This window comes from Zeugodacus cucurbitae, chromosome 2 (genome assembly GCF_028554725.1).
Source record: "Zeugodacus cucurbitae isolate PBARC_wt_2022May chromosome 2, idZeuCucr1.2, whole genome shotgun sequence".
In the NCBI taxonomy this organism is placed as follows: domain Eukaryota; kingdom Metazoa; phylum Arthropoda; class Insecta; order Diptera; family Tephritidae; genus Zeugodacus; species Zeugodacus cucurbitae.
Window position 1 is genome coordinate 77,169,345 of NC_071667.1, and position 15,520 is coordinate 77,184,864.

General features: G+C 37.3%; 4 protein-coding genes and 1 long non-coding RNA gene across 9 annotated transcripts; 2 read left to right on the forward strand and 3 right to left on the reverse strand.

Annotated features, from left to right (window-relative positions):
- Positions 1-802: 802 nt before the first annotated feature.
- Positions 803-2,130, reverse strand: LOC105211284 (uncharacterized). Of its 2 annotated transcripts, XM_011182629.3 has the most exons (5): positions 1,868-2,124; positions 1,642-1,797; positions 1,435-1,572; positions 1,148-1,362; positions 803-1,084 (listed from the first exon to the last, which is right to left on the reverse strand). In XM_011182629.3, exons 1-5 carry the CDS (start codon positions 1,988-1,990, stop codon positions 955-957), a joined length of 762 nt encoding a protein of 253 aa, XP_011180931.1. In that variant the 5' UTR covers positions 1,991-2,124; the 3' UTR covers positions 803-954. The 2 variants fall into 2 exon arrangements, with proteins under 2 accessions (XP_011180931.1, XP_054092117.1); XM_054236142.1 differs by lacking the exon at positions 1,435-1,572 and having other exon boundaries at positions 1,868-2,130.
- A 395-nt stretch (positions 2,131-2,525) lies between these two features.
- Positions 2,526-7,523, forward strand: LOC105211285 (protein O-GlcNAcase). 4 transcript variants are annotated; one of them, XM_029039655.2, is made up of 13 exons: positions 2,526-2,652; positions 2,834-3,000; positions 3,060-3,111; positions 3,169-3,278; positions 3,330-3,553; positions 3,611-4,046; positions 4,114-4,228; positions 4,289-4,374; positions 4,445-5,352; positions 5,430-5,500; positions 5,583-6,028; positions 6,106-6,191; positions 6,254-7,523. In XM_029039655.2, the coding sequence occupies exons 2-13, from the start codon at positions 2,865-2,867 to the stop codon at positions 7,052-7,054; spliced, it is 3,471 nt and encodes a 1,156-aa protein (XP_028895488.2). In that variant the 5' UTR covers positions 2,526-2,652; positions 2,834-2,864; the 3' UTR covers positions 7,055-7,523. The 4 variants fall into 4 exon arrangements, with proteins under 4 accessions (XP_028895488.2, XP_028895489.2, XP_028895487.2 ...); XM_029039656.2 differs by having other exon boundaries at positions 2,528-2,652; positions 2,838-3,000; XM_029039654.2 differs by having other exon boundaries at positions 2,534-2,767.
- Mgea5_1 (ATP synthase subunit C lysine N-methyltransferase) lies at positions 7,520-8,363 on the reverse strand. The gene is made up of 3 exons (XM_011182631.3): positions 8,041-8,363; positions 7,790-7,971; positions 7,520-7,711 (listed from the first exon to the last, which is right to left on the reverse strand). The coding sequence occupies exons 1-3, from the start codon at positions 8,300-8,302 to the stop codon at positions 7,541-7,543; spliced, it is 615 nt and encodes a 204-aa protein (XP_011180933.2). The 5' UTR covers positions 8,303-8,363; the 3' UTR covers positions 7,520-7,540.
- A 300-nt stretch (positions 8,364-8,663) lies between these two features.
- LOC105211282 (negative elongation factor A) lies at positions 8,664-15,231 on the forward strand. The gene is made up of 7 exons (XM_011182627.3): positions 8,664-9,117; positions 9,756-10,010; positions 10,083-11,621; positions 11,716-12,849; positions 12,920-13,366; positions 13,444-13,599; positions 13,657-15,231. The coding sequence occupies exons 1-7, from the start codon at positions 8,908-8,910 to the stop codon at positions 13,864-13,866; spliced, it is 3,951 nt and encodes a 1,316-aa protein (XP_011180929.2). The 5' UTR covers positions 8,664-8,907; the 3' UTR covers positions 13,867-15,231.
- LOC128922685 (uncharacterized) lies at positions 8,734-9,513 on the reverse strand. The gene is made up of 2 exons (XR_008471863.1): positions 9,283-9,513; positions 8,734-9,217 (listed from the first exon to the last, which is right to left on the reverse strand). It is a non-coding gene; the product is annotated as an uncharacterized LOC128922685 (long non-coding RNA).
- Positions 15,232-15,520: the final 289 nt, after the last annotated feature.

The window sequence follows — 15,520 nt, forward strand, 5'->3', positions numbered from 1 at the left end:
TTGACCGATTAAAAAACAAAAACAAAAGCAAAAACAAGAATCAATCTGACAAGCTTTACAGCTTTACATTACGAGTATACAAAAACTAGTAAAACCTAAACTAAATCTGAGCTTTTTTCTATATTATGTAGCATACATACATACATATATTACTTCTGTTCGCAATTCTATTGTATTTATATATATAACTGTATTTTTTAAATTATATTAAAAGAGAATGATGTTGCGAGAGCTTATACTACGTATGTGTTGCATATGATGTACGCGACGTACACACATACACCTACATACACATATATATATTTGCATGTATGCTAAATTCTATTGATTTATATATATTTTCATTTCCTTTATGCATTTGTATTTATTCGCGTATAATTAAGGCGAAATAGGTCGAAAAGCAGAAATGATGCTAAATTACTAATTTGCTTTCTAAAAACAACACACAAACAAAAATATGCAATTAAGATAAAACAACACGCTGAAAATCTGATAATTGCATTAAAAAAATATGTATTTACAAAATATATGCTTAACATTTATTTAATGTGAAATATGCGCACTTTTTTATTTGCTTAATTGAACGGAGTAAGTATCTGTTAGCGCTGTTAATATTTTTAAATTATTTAAATTTTTTTGCAGATCAACAAAAAATATTAAATTTATATATAGTGAAGAAGATTTTGTTTAATAAACGAACCAAAGTGAACCTCTCTAACATTTTTTCAAAAAAATGTTAGGTTAAAATATTTTCTAACTAACTCAATCCAGTTTTAACCTCAAAATTAAGTAAAATCACAAATTTCGTTTTTCTTTATAAAAGGAGTGCAGTTTATTGTATAAAAATACTTCGAGTGGTAATGTGCGTTTTTGCAGTGAGTATTTTGGATAAGGAATGTTACGGAAGGCTTCTGTGTTTTGTTCAGTAGAGTATATACTTTATCAGCATTAATTCTATTTTATTGTTTCTAATTTGGAATGTTCACTTCTATCATTCGCATGCAGGTTGTAGGTTAGAAGAGTTTTCATAACCGTCACACTATTTCCTATAATTTGTTTATGGTAAATTTGACGAGTAACAAATCTGAAAAAAGCACACAAAAACCAATTAATATTAGAAGCAAATGTGGTATAGTTAAAAATGTACCCCATATTGTCAAAAAAGTCACGTTCTTCTTCTTGCCATTCGGAAATTGTACATTCCAAAGAGCTACAACCGTTTGCTATACATCTTTTTGACACTAAATTCAGCATTGGTTCGGCGATCCGCTGGAAGGGATATTCGGGCGCCATAGCAAAACGATACAGCCAAGCTGCATTATAAAGTGAATTGTGTTTTTTGACACTTACTGTAGCAATTATCTAAAAACAAATTAAAACAAATACATATATTAATGAAAAAACATTTACGGCAGTATTATATGAAGAACCGACCTTTTTTCTAAATTTATTTAGATATGATTGTTCGTAAGGAGATTCTTCGAGGAAGATTTGGTATGTGGCTTCTCGTGGTTTTAGACGAAATATAAATGGCTCGTAGCATTCAGCAACCAGAGATTGTGATGGTTTTGTCTGTCATTGAAGCAAATTTAAAATATTTTACTTTCGAAGTGCCTCTGTTATAAATATACTTATATGTACCTGCATCAATTCTATTGCTTTAGCGTAAAATGAAAAGTATGTGCCAGAGAATAGGAAAAAGATGCAGCCAGGTATGGTCATTGCGCAAAAATGCAATGGCACACCGATGAATATGAATAGTATAGCCCATGTTATTACAATAAATTGCAGAGTTATCTGTAACAATAGAACTGTTAATACTTAATTTGAATACTCATTCGTTCAAGGATAAGAGCTTTGCACCTACCTCTCTGAAACAAAAGCAATAGAAGGATCTTTTAACGAAGGACATAATGTAGTCGCGCACCAATTCTTGACATTTAAGTTCATCATCATCACGGTAGTTGCGTATTACAATAAATGGTTGCATTTGTATGAAACTACGGGTATACCCACCCGATTTTAATATATTTAAAACGTTTAAATTCAATTTAATTTATAGTTGAACCATAGAGAAACACTTTGCAAACAAAACAAATGGAAATTGAGATGACATTCCCGAATGTTTCTACACTAACGATTGCAATCCAATTGATGTTGAATTACACTGTCATCTCTATTATACTCAGTAAACTTATTTAAATATCAAATTTGTAGTTGGCATGTGTTTTCTTTTATAAAATATATATAATTAATTAATTTTATTGTTTTTTTTTTTTGCATTATTTTGAGATAGGCTTTTAAAGCTTTATTTTATTGGGTTTTAGTGTATGCAATGAACACTATGATAAAATAATTCGTACAATTCTTGACTTTTATCTTTAATTTAAACATTTAGTTCTATAAACACTTATTTAGTAGATCTATATTTTATATTCAATTTTCCCCCTAATGTATTTGTTTAGAATTCATTTTAAAAAATGTACCAACACTTTCTAGTCGTTGTTATATATCGATTTCAATTGCAAATTTCGATAGCAGTGTTCACATTTCATTGAACTAATCTCCAGCGGCTTTTATTGCAATAGTTTATATTTTCGCAATTATTTTATTAAAATATTTGCAAATTCAATTTAAAGTTTGTAGAGCTAAGTGAGTACTATAGAAGAATTTAAGAGTACGATTAGTTTTCTATTATTTACAATATTGGTTTCTCAAAACAATTGAACGAGCTTTAACTTGTTAAAAGTTGCTTCACAGAAAAAAAGTAGAACAAACAAATCAGAAAACTTCATATATTACATTTGAAAAATAATAAAATTGGATATTTGAGATAGCTGAAGTGTACCAATTAGCCTCTTGTTATGGAGGATACACTTAATTTAGAAGTTGAGGAACCAATGGTAGATGAAAAACAGGCCGGTGAAAGAACTGCAAACGCCACAAAAGGAATGCGGGATCGCAAGGAGGGTCGAAATTTTATATGTGGTGTAATTGAGGGTAATGATTGTAGCAGTTGTCTTAAATAAATTACTGGAAGTACATATTTGTGCATATAGGTTTCTATGGACGACCGTGGACAACTGAGCAACGGAAGGATCTATTTAGAAAGTGTGTAAAAATATAAAGATTTAAAGATATGATATTTTAATTATAAAAATCTGTTAGGATGAAGAAATGGGGCATGGATTCATATGTGTATGCGCCAAAGGACGACTACAAGCATCGCGCTTATTGGCGTGAATTATACACGGTTGAAGAAGCTGATCATCTGACAAGTATTATAATTTCCTAAATGAGTTATCGTATTTAATAAATAATATTTTCAGGCTTAATAACCGCTGCTAGGGAGCACGATGTAATGTTTTACTATGCACTTTCACCTGGCTTGGATATGTCGTACAGCAGCCCTAAAGAGATTCAAACCCTTAAGAGAAAACTGGACCAAGTTTCACAATTTGGTTGTGAAGCTTTTGCATTACTTTTTGACGATATCGACTCGGAACTGTCTAAAGTTGATAAAGAAGCGTTTCAAACATTTGCCAATGCTCAAGTAACTCTTTCATACATATTTACAAGTATTTTATATAAACTTTTCTTCATAATCTAGGTATCTGTTACAAATGAAATATTCACCCATTTAGGCAATCCGCGATTCCTATTTTGCCCCACCCAGTATTGTAGTACACGTGCGATACCAACCGTACACGATTCCGAATATTTAAATACATTAGGTTCCAAACTAAATCATGATATTGATATTATGTGGACGGGAAACAAAGTAATCTCAAAAATTATTAGTCTCGAATCAATACAAGAAATAACCGAAATACTGCGACGCCCACCCGTTATTTGGGATAATTTGCATGCGAACGATTACGATCAAAAACGCGTGTTCTTAGGTCCTTATTCCGGACGTTCGCCAGAATTAATACCACATTTACGTGGAGTCATGACTAATCCAAACTGCGAGTTCCATGCAAACACCATTGCCATACACACCTTAGCTAGTTGGTCGCAATGCAGTCTTGATTCTAAAGTAAACAGTGAGTAATGAAAGAAAGAGTGAAAATAAATTGATTTTGATATATATGTGCAATCATTTAAAATAAGGTTCTATCTCTGCTGATATTAAACTCGAAACGGAAAACGAGGACGGAACAAATGAAGAAGAATTGCCGGTGGATTGTTTATCTAAGAACATGTATCATCCGCGAATTGCATTAAAGTAAGATATTATTCTATATATAAACTGCAAATTCACAGTACATTTGAAAAATTCTTTTAGAAACGCTATTGACGAATGGTTGCCCGAGTTTTTTGTGGCAAAAGAAGCCTGGGGTCCCATTACGAAACCGCAACCACAAGTAACAAGTAAGATACTGCATAACTGTTAAATATTCACATAAATATATTTAACTTATCTTTTTTCTCCTATGAATAGTGGTTATGCCGATTATACCAATTATACCTTCTATCAACACCTGTATGAGTTTGACGACAACAACAACGACATCGACTAGTACGAAAACTGTTACTGTTCCCGAAGTGAACACCACACAACTTCAAGCTTTGGCTGACGTTTGCAGTACCGTTAACTCCTCCGTTATTAATCCGATATCGAATCCTGTAATGAATTCCTTGGTTTCGCCAACAAAAGTTGTAACAAATGACGACATTGTAAATCCCATACCGACATGTGTGGCGTCCAACATCGAGCTGCCGAAAAAAATTCCAATATCTATTGTTGCTGTACCAATAATGCACTCCAAAGCTGTAGAGGATATATTGCCGAGAAGTTTGGACACGGAAGTAGAAATACTCAAATCGCCAGTTTCTCCACTAAAACTAACAACGGCAATTACAAAACCAATACCGGTCGCAATTGAGAATAGCTCTGCGCTAACTAAGGCAAATTTAATTGAGGCAAATAGTGCCATCACAACAGTAAGTGCGGAGAATGTAAACAAGGAAGACGAAATGAGTATTGAGAAAGCACTTTCGCTAACTGCTGAATCGCCAATTGTGGACATGAATCACGAGAAGAAGATGTCGGATGTTTTGGAAGGTGTTGACGAAACTATCGAAAAAGCGCCGGAATTATCAATAGACACGAGCGCTACAACGCGGGATATTGTAAATAGTACGGGTGCGCTACCAATGGTGGATGAGCATACTTTGAGTCCGCTTAGTGCAATCAGCGCAAGTGGCAATGAACCGATGGAATGCAGCAGCAGTCTAGCGTCGCAGGCTTCAGGAAAGGAAGATCGCAAGATGATTTCCGAGGATGTTGTAATGGCCGAAGGTGTGGAAGATGATGATATTTGCAATGGCTCGATGAACGAACTGAATGTAAAGAATTGCAAATTTAAAATTTCGTGAGTGCAAATATTAATAATTTTACTTTTCTAACTCTGCTTCTTATACAGAATAGCATGCAGGTGGAGAGCTCGGAGGGTTCGCCACTCTCCAATGCCGACATGAAGGATTACGACGACAAGTAATTAATTTTTTTTTTGAACCTCTAGTATATAACGACTACTATTTTACATTAACTCTGCAATCATTTTCAATTCTCACAGAAATCTGCCCGAGCCCGGTAGTAGCAGCAGCATTACTGTGGAGGATCTTTACTTGCTATGTGATTTATTTTATCTGCCATTTGAGCATGGAAATCGTGGTTTTAAGCTGTTGAATGAATTCAACTGGTTGAAAGCGAACTCCAGCGTTTTGCTTGGTAATGACAAAGCTGTCAGAAAGTGTTCCAATGCAGATGGTGCAGTATCACCCAAGCCAGAGGTGGCCGAGTGGATGCAACGCGCCGAGTCATTCTCCAATCATTGCAATTCTGTGCACGAGTTGCTGCGGAAAATCGCTAATTGTGCTAACAAGGAGATCTGTCATGACTTGTTTTCTTATGTGTGGGACATTGCTGGCACTTTGACACTGCTAAATGCCTTCGTGAAATGGCTAAGTCTGGGTCATTTTCCGCCTAATGTGCAAACCTACACGCAGGGTACATACACATGTAAGCATATGAATACACGGAAGGAAAGCGACGTCAATTTATTTGTATATGGTGTATTTTACGTTAATTGATTGCAGGGTTTAGCAAGGGCTGGAAGGAGGCTTTCATGTCGGGCGATCAAGAGCCTTGGGTATTCCGTGGTGGGCTGATCGCTGATTTGCAAGTGAGCAACATTATATATCATTAAATTTCGTTTCATATGAAATATTTTTCTTTCCTTTTAAGCGTCTCATGCCTGTGGATTCCGGCAATGATTTGTTTTTGTATAAACTACCTGAACTGCCGACAAGTGATTATCATTTAATACGCCCCTACACACCAATTGACGAAGCAGAGCTGGGACAAGTTTGTACACAGGCCTTTTTGCAGCTAAGCGTAAATTGTGCGGACGACAGGCCAGCAGACATTTGTTTCGAATCATTGTTTCCAGATCATTTGAGTGAACTTATTGCGGACAATATTGTTGGACATTTTGTCACGCTGTATCCTCAGTTGTGTATTGTCGCTCATGACGCTTCCAATGCTATTGTTGGTTATGCAGCTGCCGCCTTAAACATACACACATTCATGCGTAATGTGGAGATATGTTGGATACCAACAATGAGGGAAAAGTACGCAGAGTCTCTATTAGAAAAAGACAAGTTTTTCGATGTGGCAAATGGTTCAACAGAAAGTGTGCAGCGTCATTCAACAGCGGAGTCCTCAAAGCTTAAAGCTATCTTTGGCGAAATGATACGTGACTTTCATAATTACGAATACCAGTGTCCGACTGAAGTGAGTAACGCATATCCGGCTTTATTAACCGCCGCCGTCTTAAAAGATGCATTATTACGTGATTATGGACTTTTGAAGCGTTTAATAACGGTGACTTTAGCCACTCTACGTTCGAATGGCTGCTTTGGTGTACATGTACGCTTGTCCCTTAAGGATTCTGAGGTCTTTCAGCAACACTACGCGAAAATCGGTTTTGCGGAAGTGTATCGTGATCCTGATAATAAATTTATTTATCTTGGGCGACGTTTTTAGCAACTGCCAGCTCAGCCACAGACAACTTTTCTGCTAAAATTGCGTCGAAGATATATCGTATATCAAAACGGTGTAGAAGCGAAATCAAAACGTATGATAACAAAACAAAAATGTTGAAATCTTATTTATGTATGTAATTACGTATCATTTTACAAAAAAAAAAAAGAAAACACGGCACATTGCGAACACTGCAATTTAAACAGCTAACATGCCAGCGTCCTTAAAATTTATAGTCCGCGAAATTCATACTCATCTCACGGTAATTAAGCATCGGTATTGCTCTCTGACTGATATATCAAACCATTTTAAACTTAAAATATGTATAGTAAATGTGTCTGCACTTTTTATGTATGTATGTATGTAAGTACTTTGAACTATTTGCTATGTCCAGTTCATTTGCGTTTTTAAAGCTTGATTAAGAACTAGCGCAACACCATAAACAGCAAATAAAAATTCCAAGAAAAATTAACGCGTTTTTAATTTAATCTATATTTTTTCGTTGGCTGACTTGGCTTTATCCAAATCATAAAACCAAACAGTATTAACACCTTCATCAATAATACGTTGTGGTTGCAAGTTCGGCAGTGGAAATCTGCATGCGATAATTTTGGCATTTATTGATGACTCCGCAATTAGCTTCGTTTCCAAATCCTGCATCTTTAGTATAATGAAGAAAATATTTTAAATTTTAATAAAAGTGTCTAAATGTTTTTATATTTTTTTACATTAACATACCATCTGTTCCACACCAAATATGACAACATATTCATATGGTGCCACGCTATATTTCCACAAATCACGTCTATAAAAATGTGTTTTATTATGGACACCTTGTCGTAGCGCTGATAAACGCGAATACCATACCAACCAAGGATTGAGTTCAACACCATCTGCATTTATGCCATTTTTAGCCGCCGCTATTAATAAACAGTTTTATTTTTTAATTTTTTGAATGAAGTATTTTTAATATTGAATTTACTATGTACCCACAACTATGCGCCCATCACCAGATCCTATGTCTAATAACTTGCTTTGTGAGTTCTTAGGTAAGAAGTTAAGCACATTCCTAACCTGCTCATTGGTGGCGGGAACATATGGAAGACATATTCTACGAAAAGCAGGCGCCACAAAAGACGCACAGACGACAGTTAAACCAATGCCAACGCCACCGGTTGCAGCTATTAGAAATTTGGCCGAATTGGAAATACTTTTCCTTTGCGCAGTACTGTGGTCATTCAAGTAATCCATGGCATTTATGTGTTATGTATTTAATCTTTTCTAACTTCATGATTTCTTTACATCTATTTACGAAGTGAGTTGAAACAAAGTGGATGATAACTGGAACAACATAAAGACAGAAAGTATAAAGTGACGTGGATAGAAGAAAGTGCCAACAGAGTTGCTTATGTTGTATAGAGAGCGCTCCAATAAAAATTTGAACTTCGACTACATTATCATAAGTTATATATATAAAAAATATTACATTTTCAATTATACATTTTGTATACCAACTATTATGAATCGTAATATTATTTTTTTTATCAAATTAATTTTGCAAACTCACCAAGAAGAACACTTAAGGCAAAGACCACACACTGTGAACAATTATTTGTTTTGCAGCAAAGCAACCCTCTGCCATTTACTGTCACGCATTAATGCAACCGTGTTCGACGCCGCCATTTATATTTTCGTTTCGGGATTTCGTGTCAAATTTTTGATTGGAAAAAATAAACGCGATCTAATATAAAGAAATTGTTGCAGAGGAGGTTTGCAAAGCAATCTCATATTGTGAAGTGCAACAAATACGTGTAGTGTGGTTTTGTTAAAGTGAAAATATCAAAATAAGTGAAAATATGGCAAATGTGCGGGACAGCGACACTTCATTGTGGCTGCATAACAAACTCGGCACTTCGAACGATTCGTGGATAAGTGGGTCGATATGCTCACAACTTAACAAGGAAGTGCTGCGCAACATAAAGGAGTGTTTTCCGGATTTGCAGACTCAAGTGAAACTGAAATTATTGCTAAGTTTTTTCCATATACCACGACGATTGGTAGAAGAGGTGCGTAAATACTGCTAATGAGGCTACATTGCTGCCATTGCTAGAAAATAAACGCGTTGGTTTGTTGGAAGGGCCCGCGGACGGTGTGAATTATGAAAACCTAAGATAGATCATACAACTATAGCATACACATATAAAAGAACGTATGCGCGGACAAGAGCTTACGAATACTGAATGTTTAGCATTTTTATGATGGTATTTGTGCGTGCGTTGATGACATCGCTCCATGTCCGCTGAACGCCAGTGCCTCGTCATTGTTTTCTTGTATAGTTTTATTTGATGATTTTGCTGACTTTATACAGTAAAGTATCTATATTTGAAAAAACGAACTATGCATATTGATGTTAAAAGTATTTATTCACTTATAATTATAGTTACTGATGATACTTTTGTGATTAAAAATTTTCCCGCCACTTGCGCACGGTAATGAACTTAGCAAGTGTTGCGGCAAGTGTATCTGCAATATGAAAGTACCACTACATTTGTACATGTGATTGTGTACGTGTTAATAATCGTGTGTGGGTTGGGTGATTGCTATGATATGAATTTCTGCTTATCAAAATTTACAATATTGTCTAAGTTAAAACTATGTTTAAAAGGTTTAAAAAATATTTACGCTTTTTCATTACAAATTATAGTGGAAAGTTGAATTGGAGGAAGTAATTGAAGCGGCAGGCTTGGACTCGGAGCTGTGGGTCTCAATGTTGGCGGAAACTATGAAAACTTTTCCATCGTCTAGCTCGCTAAATACAGAAATCACAGAATATGAAGATACAAGACCTATATTCACCGATATGGTTAATGACTTACGCAAATTAGTCAGTAAGCACTGCGATCTAGGCATGCTTCCATTAGAATGTTTATATTTAAACAAAAATGCCTTGGTGTCAGTGGTAAGTGGATGAAGTTTATAATTTATTTATTATAGATTCATAATTTTCATATATTCTATATTATTCGGTAAGGTCGGACAGCAACCGAATCCTGTGAAGCATTTCACCATTAAACGCAAACCCAAGAGTGCCAATTTACGTACTGAACTGCTTCATAAATCAGCCGACGCACAATCTTCCTTAAAGAAATCTTCTGCACCAACAATACCATTGCGTTCACGTGGTATGCCACGTAAAATGACGGACACCACACCGCTAAAAGGTATACCGTCGCGAGTGCCTTCTTTAGGTTTTCGTACACCTAATGTAGCTGGTACACCACAACGTCCAAACCTAAGTCGCACGCCAGCGGGACGCAAGGACGGTGGCATAAAATTGATTGAGCTTTCGGAGCAGCCCTTGGGTTATGCCGCTGCGAAGAAACGTAAACGCGAACAACAGTTGGAAGAACAACAGAAGAAACAAGAACAAAAACAAATTGCGACGGCAGCTGCAGCAGAGAACGCATCACCATTACCAACATCACCAACACAGACAAGTGGCTCTAACAATGCTGTAGGTGTCCCCAGCACACCTACGACTACAACAGCGGTCGAAATCAAAACAGAGGCAGGTGCCAGTATAAATCAAAACAGTACTAACGATGATATGTTAACCGATAGTAAAGACAATGTATTGACCACTAAAATTGAGCCATCGACACCAGAATATGCGCAATCTTTGAGCTACACGCAACCAACATCGCCCAAAGTGTTGGAGACTAAACCTCAAATAAAATCAATGGACATACCAACAACATGCGTAGCCAATTCGATTTTGACAAACACAGCCACTGCCACAATTGCAACGACAACGAAAGTGAGCAGCATGTCTACGCAGACGCAAACACAAATCCGTACACCGACACAGACACAAGTCAACAATAATACCAATAATTTGAATCACGCCCATAAACGTATTAAGCAAGAGATTGAAATAAAGAGTGAAGAGATTTTAATGCCACCCAATATAAAGGTGGAGAAGATAGAACCACCAACACAGCCTACGCTGTTGACACAACAACTACCACAGACGCCGTCACGTTTGCAGCAGCGCATAATTATACAACAGCAAAAAACACCACAACAACAGCAGCCACAACAAGCCCAACAACAGACAATGCAACAGCAGACCACACAGCATGTGCTCATACGTGCCGCACCACAACAACAAAAACAAACGATTAGCGGTTTAACATTGAGCGGCAGCGGTACAACAGTGACTAGACAAAAAATCAACACAACCACCACTACATCGCCAACCAATGCCAATACAATGATAAAAATGGAGAAATTAGATATAAAACCAATAACAACAAAGAGTCCTGTATCGGCGAACACCACAATGTCGACGAATATATACACGCAACAGCAGTTGCGTCAGACGAACAATCCATTAGCGAATTTGCCCAATAATATTTCGGTGAAAATAACATCGACCAAATCACCGAAAGCACAGTCATTACCTCAGCAAAACGCTCAGCAGCAGCAGCAGCAACAACAACAACCTATACTAATTAACAGTTCCACACCCGTGATAATTTCCTCAACAGCAGCACCAGTTTCGAGATCGGTAAGTATTGCGGTTGTTTTTTTATATTTCTCATTCATTGACAGTTGCGCGGTGTGTCTGACTAATAAACACCTTTGTAAATAAATATTTGCAGAAACAACTTGTTTCGTCTGGCACGTCGACAACAACAACGGCACAATCCATCAAGTCTATGCCATTGAGTCAGTTGAAGACTGCCACTAACAGTGGACCTGTTATTATATCGCAGACAATCATACAGCCAGCTAAGCGTACGGCTAATTCGCAAGCGCAGCAGCAACAACAACAACAACAACATACTCATATACAACAACAGCAACAAACGGTTAGTACATCCACCACACCGACTCAATACATTTTGACAACGTCAGCTACACAAGCACAACAACAACAACAACAGCAACAACTACAAACCGCTACAATGCCGACACTCACCTCATTCGCTCGGCCAACTCAACAGAACACCACTACTACTCTTTATCAAACCGCTGCATCGACTAACACACAAACACCAACGAAGATTCTCTTGAAGACATCACCGTCTGGTGTAATGATGACACCAGTACGTCAGCAGCAGCAGCAGCAGCAGACATCGAATGCAAATAGTGCAAATCCACCGCCACTAATAGCGACTTCAACAACCCAACAGCAGCAACAACAACAACAGCCTACTTTATTGAATATACAAAATGTACAGTTGCCCAATCGCCCAGTCACCATACAGCCGGCATCTCAAGCAGCCCAACAACAGCATATGCAAGCGCAATTGCAGCAACAACAACCACAACATACAATCGTGTCGAATACGAGCGCAACACAACAACCCAAACTCACGCAAGTACTCGTGCAATCGACGAATCCGTCTGGTGTTGGTGGCGCCGTTGGTACCGTTGGTGGCGTTAATGTGGCCAATACCAATGCGAATATGAAGAACAAGACGATCATATTGACACAGAAGGGTGTCATCCTGCGCAATATTGGTGGCGACATGTACCAGCAGATACCGATAAGCAACATGAGCGGCTTGCAGGGATTGAATGCAAGCGCCGGCACTACGCTGATGACAACAAGCGGTGGGCCACCAAGTCTCGTGAAGACTTCACCAACAGCACAAACCATACAGCTACAGCAACAGGGTGGTAATCAAGCGAAACAACAACAACACATACCAACACTAATACCCACAAATACGCTGTCAACGCAACACATGATCGTGCAGCAGCCGCAACAAACGAACCTCATAAATACGGTAAGTGCCATACTCGAGCATATCTATATAGATTTATGCTATAAATATGCATTATATAAATTCTCCACAGCCCACACAACAAACCATAATACGCCCGGTTATATCGAATGTGCAAGGCAATAGTTTGACCACATTGCCACAAGGACTCACGCTCATACAGCGCCCGGGTCAACAACCGCAATTTGTGCAGGTGCAGACCGCCAACAACTCAGCGGCTGGTCAGCAGCAGCAGACGCAAATACAGCGCACCATAATAACGCAACCGGGACAGCAACAACAACAAATGCGACCACAACAGATCGTGCTGCAGCACAAGACGCAGCCGCAACAACGCATCATTACGACCGCACAGACGGCGAGCGGTCAACCGCAGCAAATACAAATACAACAAGGTGCCTCAACGGCCAATATGCCGCGCGCCACACACATCGTACAGGTGACACAGCAAGCGCAACAGCAGCAACAACAACAGCCACAAGCGCAACAGGCACCGCAACGCAAGGGATTGTCGTTATCGGTGAGTGTATACCTTTGTCTTCTTTGAAGTTTCGTGTGAAATGTGTGTTAATTAACCGTTGTATAACTGATTTGCAGAACGAGCATGTACACAAAGCGCACGAAATGTTCCGCAAAGCGAATCGCGTTTCACGCCCGGACAAGGCGCTCATATTGGGCTTCATGGCGGGCATGCGTGAGAATCCACGTCCCAACTCGGAGAATGTCATTGTTATAAAATTGGGCGAAACTGAGGTAAGACTTTCAACTTTTTTTTTCTTACATATAACAACTAATGTGTTGGTATTTCAGGAAAAAGTGCAACAAGAAGATGGCAGCACAGCGCTTTGTTTGGTCGAGTCGCATATACGTCTGGATTACAATACCGGCGAGTGGAAGACATTCCAAAATTATCGACGTCTCGATCAAAGTGTACAGGGACAGGGTGTGGATGGCAACGCTAACGGTGGCACCGGTGGACCGGGTGGCGTTATGCAAGCACAGAATTCCGTTGTTATCTAAAGGGAATCAAGTGCGTGCTAAAACCACTGGATGTTGTCGTTGTTGCAACAGCATTTAGCTCAATCAACTCAATCAACGGGAGGAACTGTGCGCATGCGCTGAGTAACGTAGTGAAAAATCGCAGCTTGTTCAAAGTTGTTGTTGCGCACGCGTGTGAAAATGGCATTGAAGTAGACAGACAGACGATTGGACGCAATAGACAGCAACAAAATCAAACGAAAGTGTGTGAAGCGTGAAAGCAAAACTAATAACTCTTAATCGTGTGCATTTCGTGTGTCGCGCCACAGCTGAGTTGAAGTTGCAAACGTTGCGTACATAACACTTACTCAGCGCAGCATTTATACACGCTTAAATCGAACCCAAATCGCTTGCTGGATGCAAATTACTGAATATTTTGTGAGTGTGAGTTTTTGTGTTGTGCCTGATGATTTGTTGTCGAAATTTCGGCTAAATTTTAAAACTGTTTTTTTTTTTATTTATTTATACCAGTCTGCATACATACATATACATATACTTAAAAGTAATGGTATGTGTATAAACCACTACATGAAAATGCAATGCATCTTAAGTAAGCGCTCTCAAGCGTTTGCTGTCCGATTTGAAAAACAAAACGGCGAAGTCGGCGTAATTTAAAATATCTTTTTTTTCTTCTTCTTAGTGCTAGTTATTAATAAAATAAAATTTCGTAAAATAAAAAAAAAAAAAATTCAGCAAACGGCAAATAAGTTTATATAATAAGAGTGTAATGGCACCGAGTGTAATTTTAGCCAATAAATTCGATAATTTTTAGTGGGCTTTTTGCAATGTTTTTCCGTTTTTCCGTTTCGTAAGCAGCTATCCAGCCAGCCGTTTACTTTCAGACCAAACTGTATTCTCAAAAAAAAAAAAGTTGGTTTTTGGCAAACAATTTTTTCAAATAAATCAACATCTAACTAATTTAATACGCGCGCCTAAATAAATAATAAATAACAGTACATATATGTATATATATATATAATATATATATACTTAGTTGTACAAAAGGAAATGTAGTTTAAATGTTTAATAACGCGTAACACACATACTATCATTAAGTTATATTATCTATCAACTACAAGCACTCACTAAACGCCGATGTATGTACATACACATACACGCAAACGCCTACCGCTAATTTCCAACATTCGAGCGCATATGCGGCCAATACATATGTACACATATGCAAGTGAAAACGCGCGTTAAAATGTTGCTGCATAGAGCTGAATAACTTGTATTTAAAATAAATCAATAATTAATTAATTAAATAATAATAATTTTTTAGCATACAATACTATTATTATATATATATAAATTTGAGAAAGTAAACAAAAAAAAAAAACAAAAAAATTAATATAAATGCTTAAGCCGTGGGTATAAATACCGTTAACACTATATAATAATAAATGATTATGATATAAATCTGTATTAGTTGAGAATTTGAATTGTATACATACATGTAGTTATAGAGATATATATATATATGAATTTGGAAATGAAATTAAGCTATACAAATAATAAACTACACACATACATTACTATTATGGCTTAATGTTAAAATATAAAAAAAACATGCTCCTCATAATTGTTTGATTGTTCGTTTTTTTTTATTTTGTTGGAATAGCAACCCTGGTTTTGG

Bases quoted from the DNA above. Each gene is read 5' to 3' on its own strand.
- LOC105211282 (XM_011182627.3), top strand. From the start codon at position 8,908: ATGGCAAATGTGCGGGACAGCGACACTTCATTGTGGCTGCATAACAAA. The intron at 9,118-9,755 runs GTGCGTAAATAC...TACAAATTATAG, and splicing joins CACGACGATTGGTAGAAGAG to TGGAAAGTTGAATTGGAGGA. The intron at 13,367-13,443 runs GTGAGTGTATAC...ACTGATTTGCAG, and splicing joins GCAAGGGATTGTCGTTATCG to AACGAGCATGTACACAAAGC.
- LOC105211284 (XM_011182629.3), bottom strand. From the start codon at position 1,990: ATGCAACCATTTATTGTAATACGCAACTACCGTGATGATGATGAACTT. The intron at 1,363-1,434 runs GTCGGTTCTTCA...ATTTGTTTTTAG, and splicing joins TAAATAAATTTAGAAAAAAG to ATAATTGCTACAGTAAGTGT. The intron at 1,085-1,147 runs GTACATTTTTAA...TGCTTTTTTCAG, and splicing joins GACTTTTTTGACAATATGGG to ATTTGTTACTCGTCAAATTT.
- Mgea5_1 (XM_011182631.3), bottom strand. From the start codon at position 8,302: ATGGATTACTTGAATGACCACAGTACTGCGCAAAGGAAAAGTATTTCC. The intron at 7,972-8,040 runs GTACATAGTAAA...GTTTATTAATAG, and splicing joins TGATGGGCGCATAGTTGTGG to CGGCGGCTAAAAATGGCATA. The intron at 7,712-7,789 runs GTATGTTAATGT...ATTATACTAAAG, and splicing joins TATTTGGTGTGGAACAGATG to ATGCAGGATTTGGAAACGAA.
- LOC105211285 (XM_029039655.2), top strand. From the start codon at position 2,865: ATGGAGGATACACTTAATTTAGAAGTTGAGGAACCAATGGTAGATGAA. The intron at 3,279-3,329 runs GTATTATAATTT...TAATATTTTCAG, and splicing joins AGAAGCTGATCATCTGACAA to GCTTAATAACCGCTGCTAGG. The intron at 4,229-4,288 runs GTAAGATATTAT...AAATTCTTTTAG, and splicing joins CATCCGCGAATTGCATTAAA to AAACGCTATTGACGAATGGT.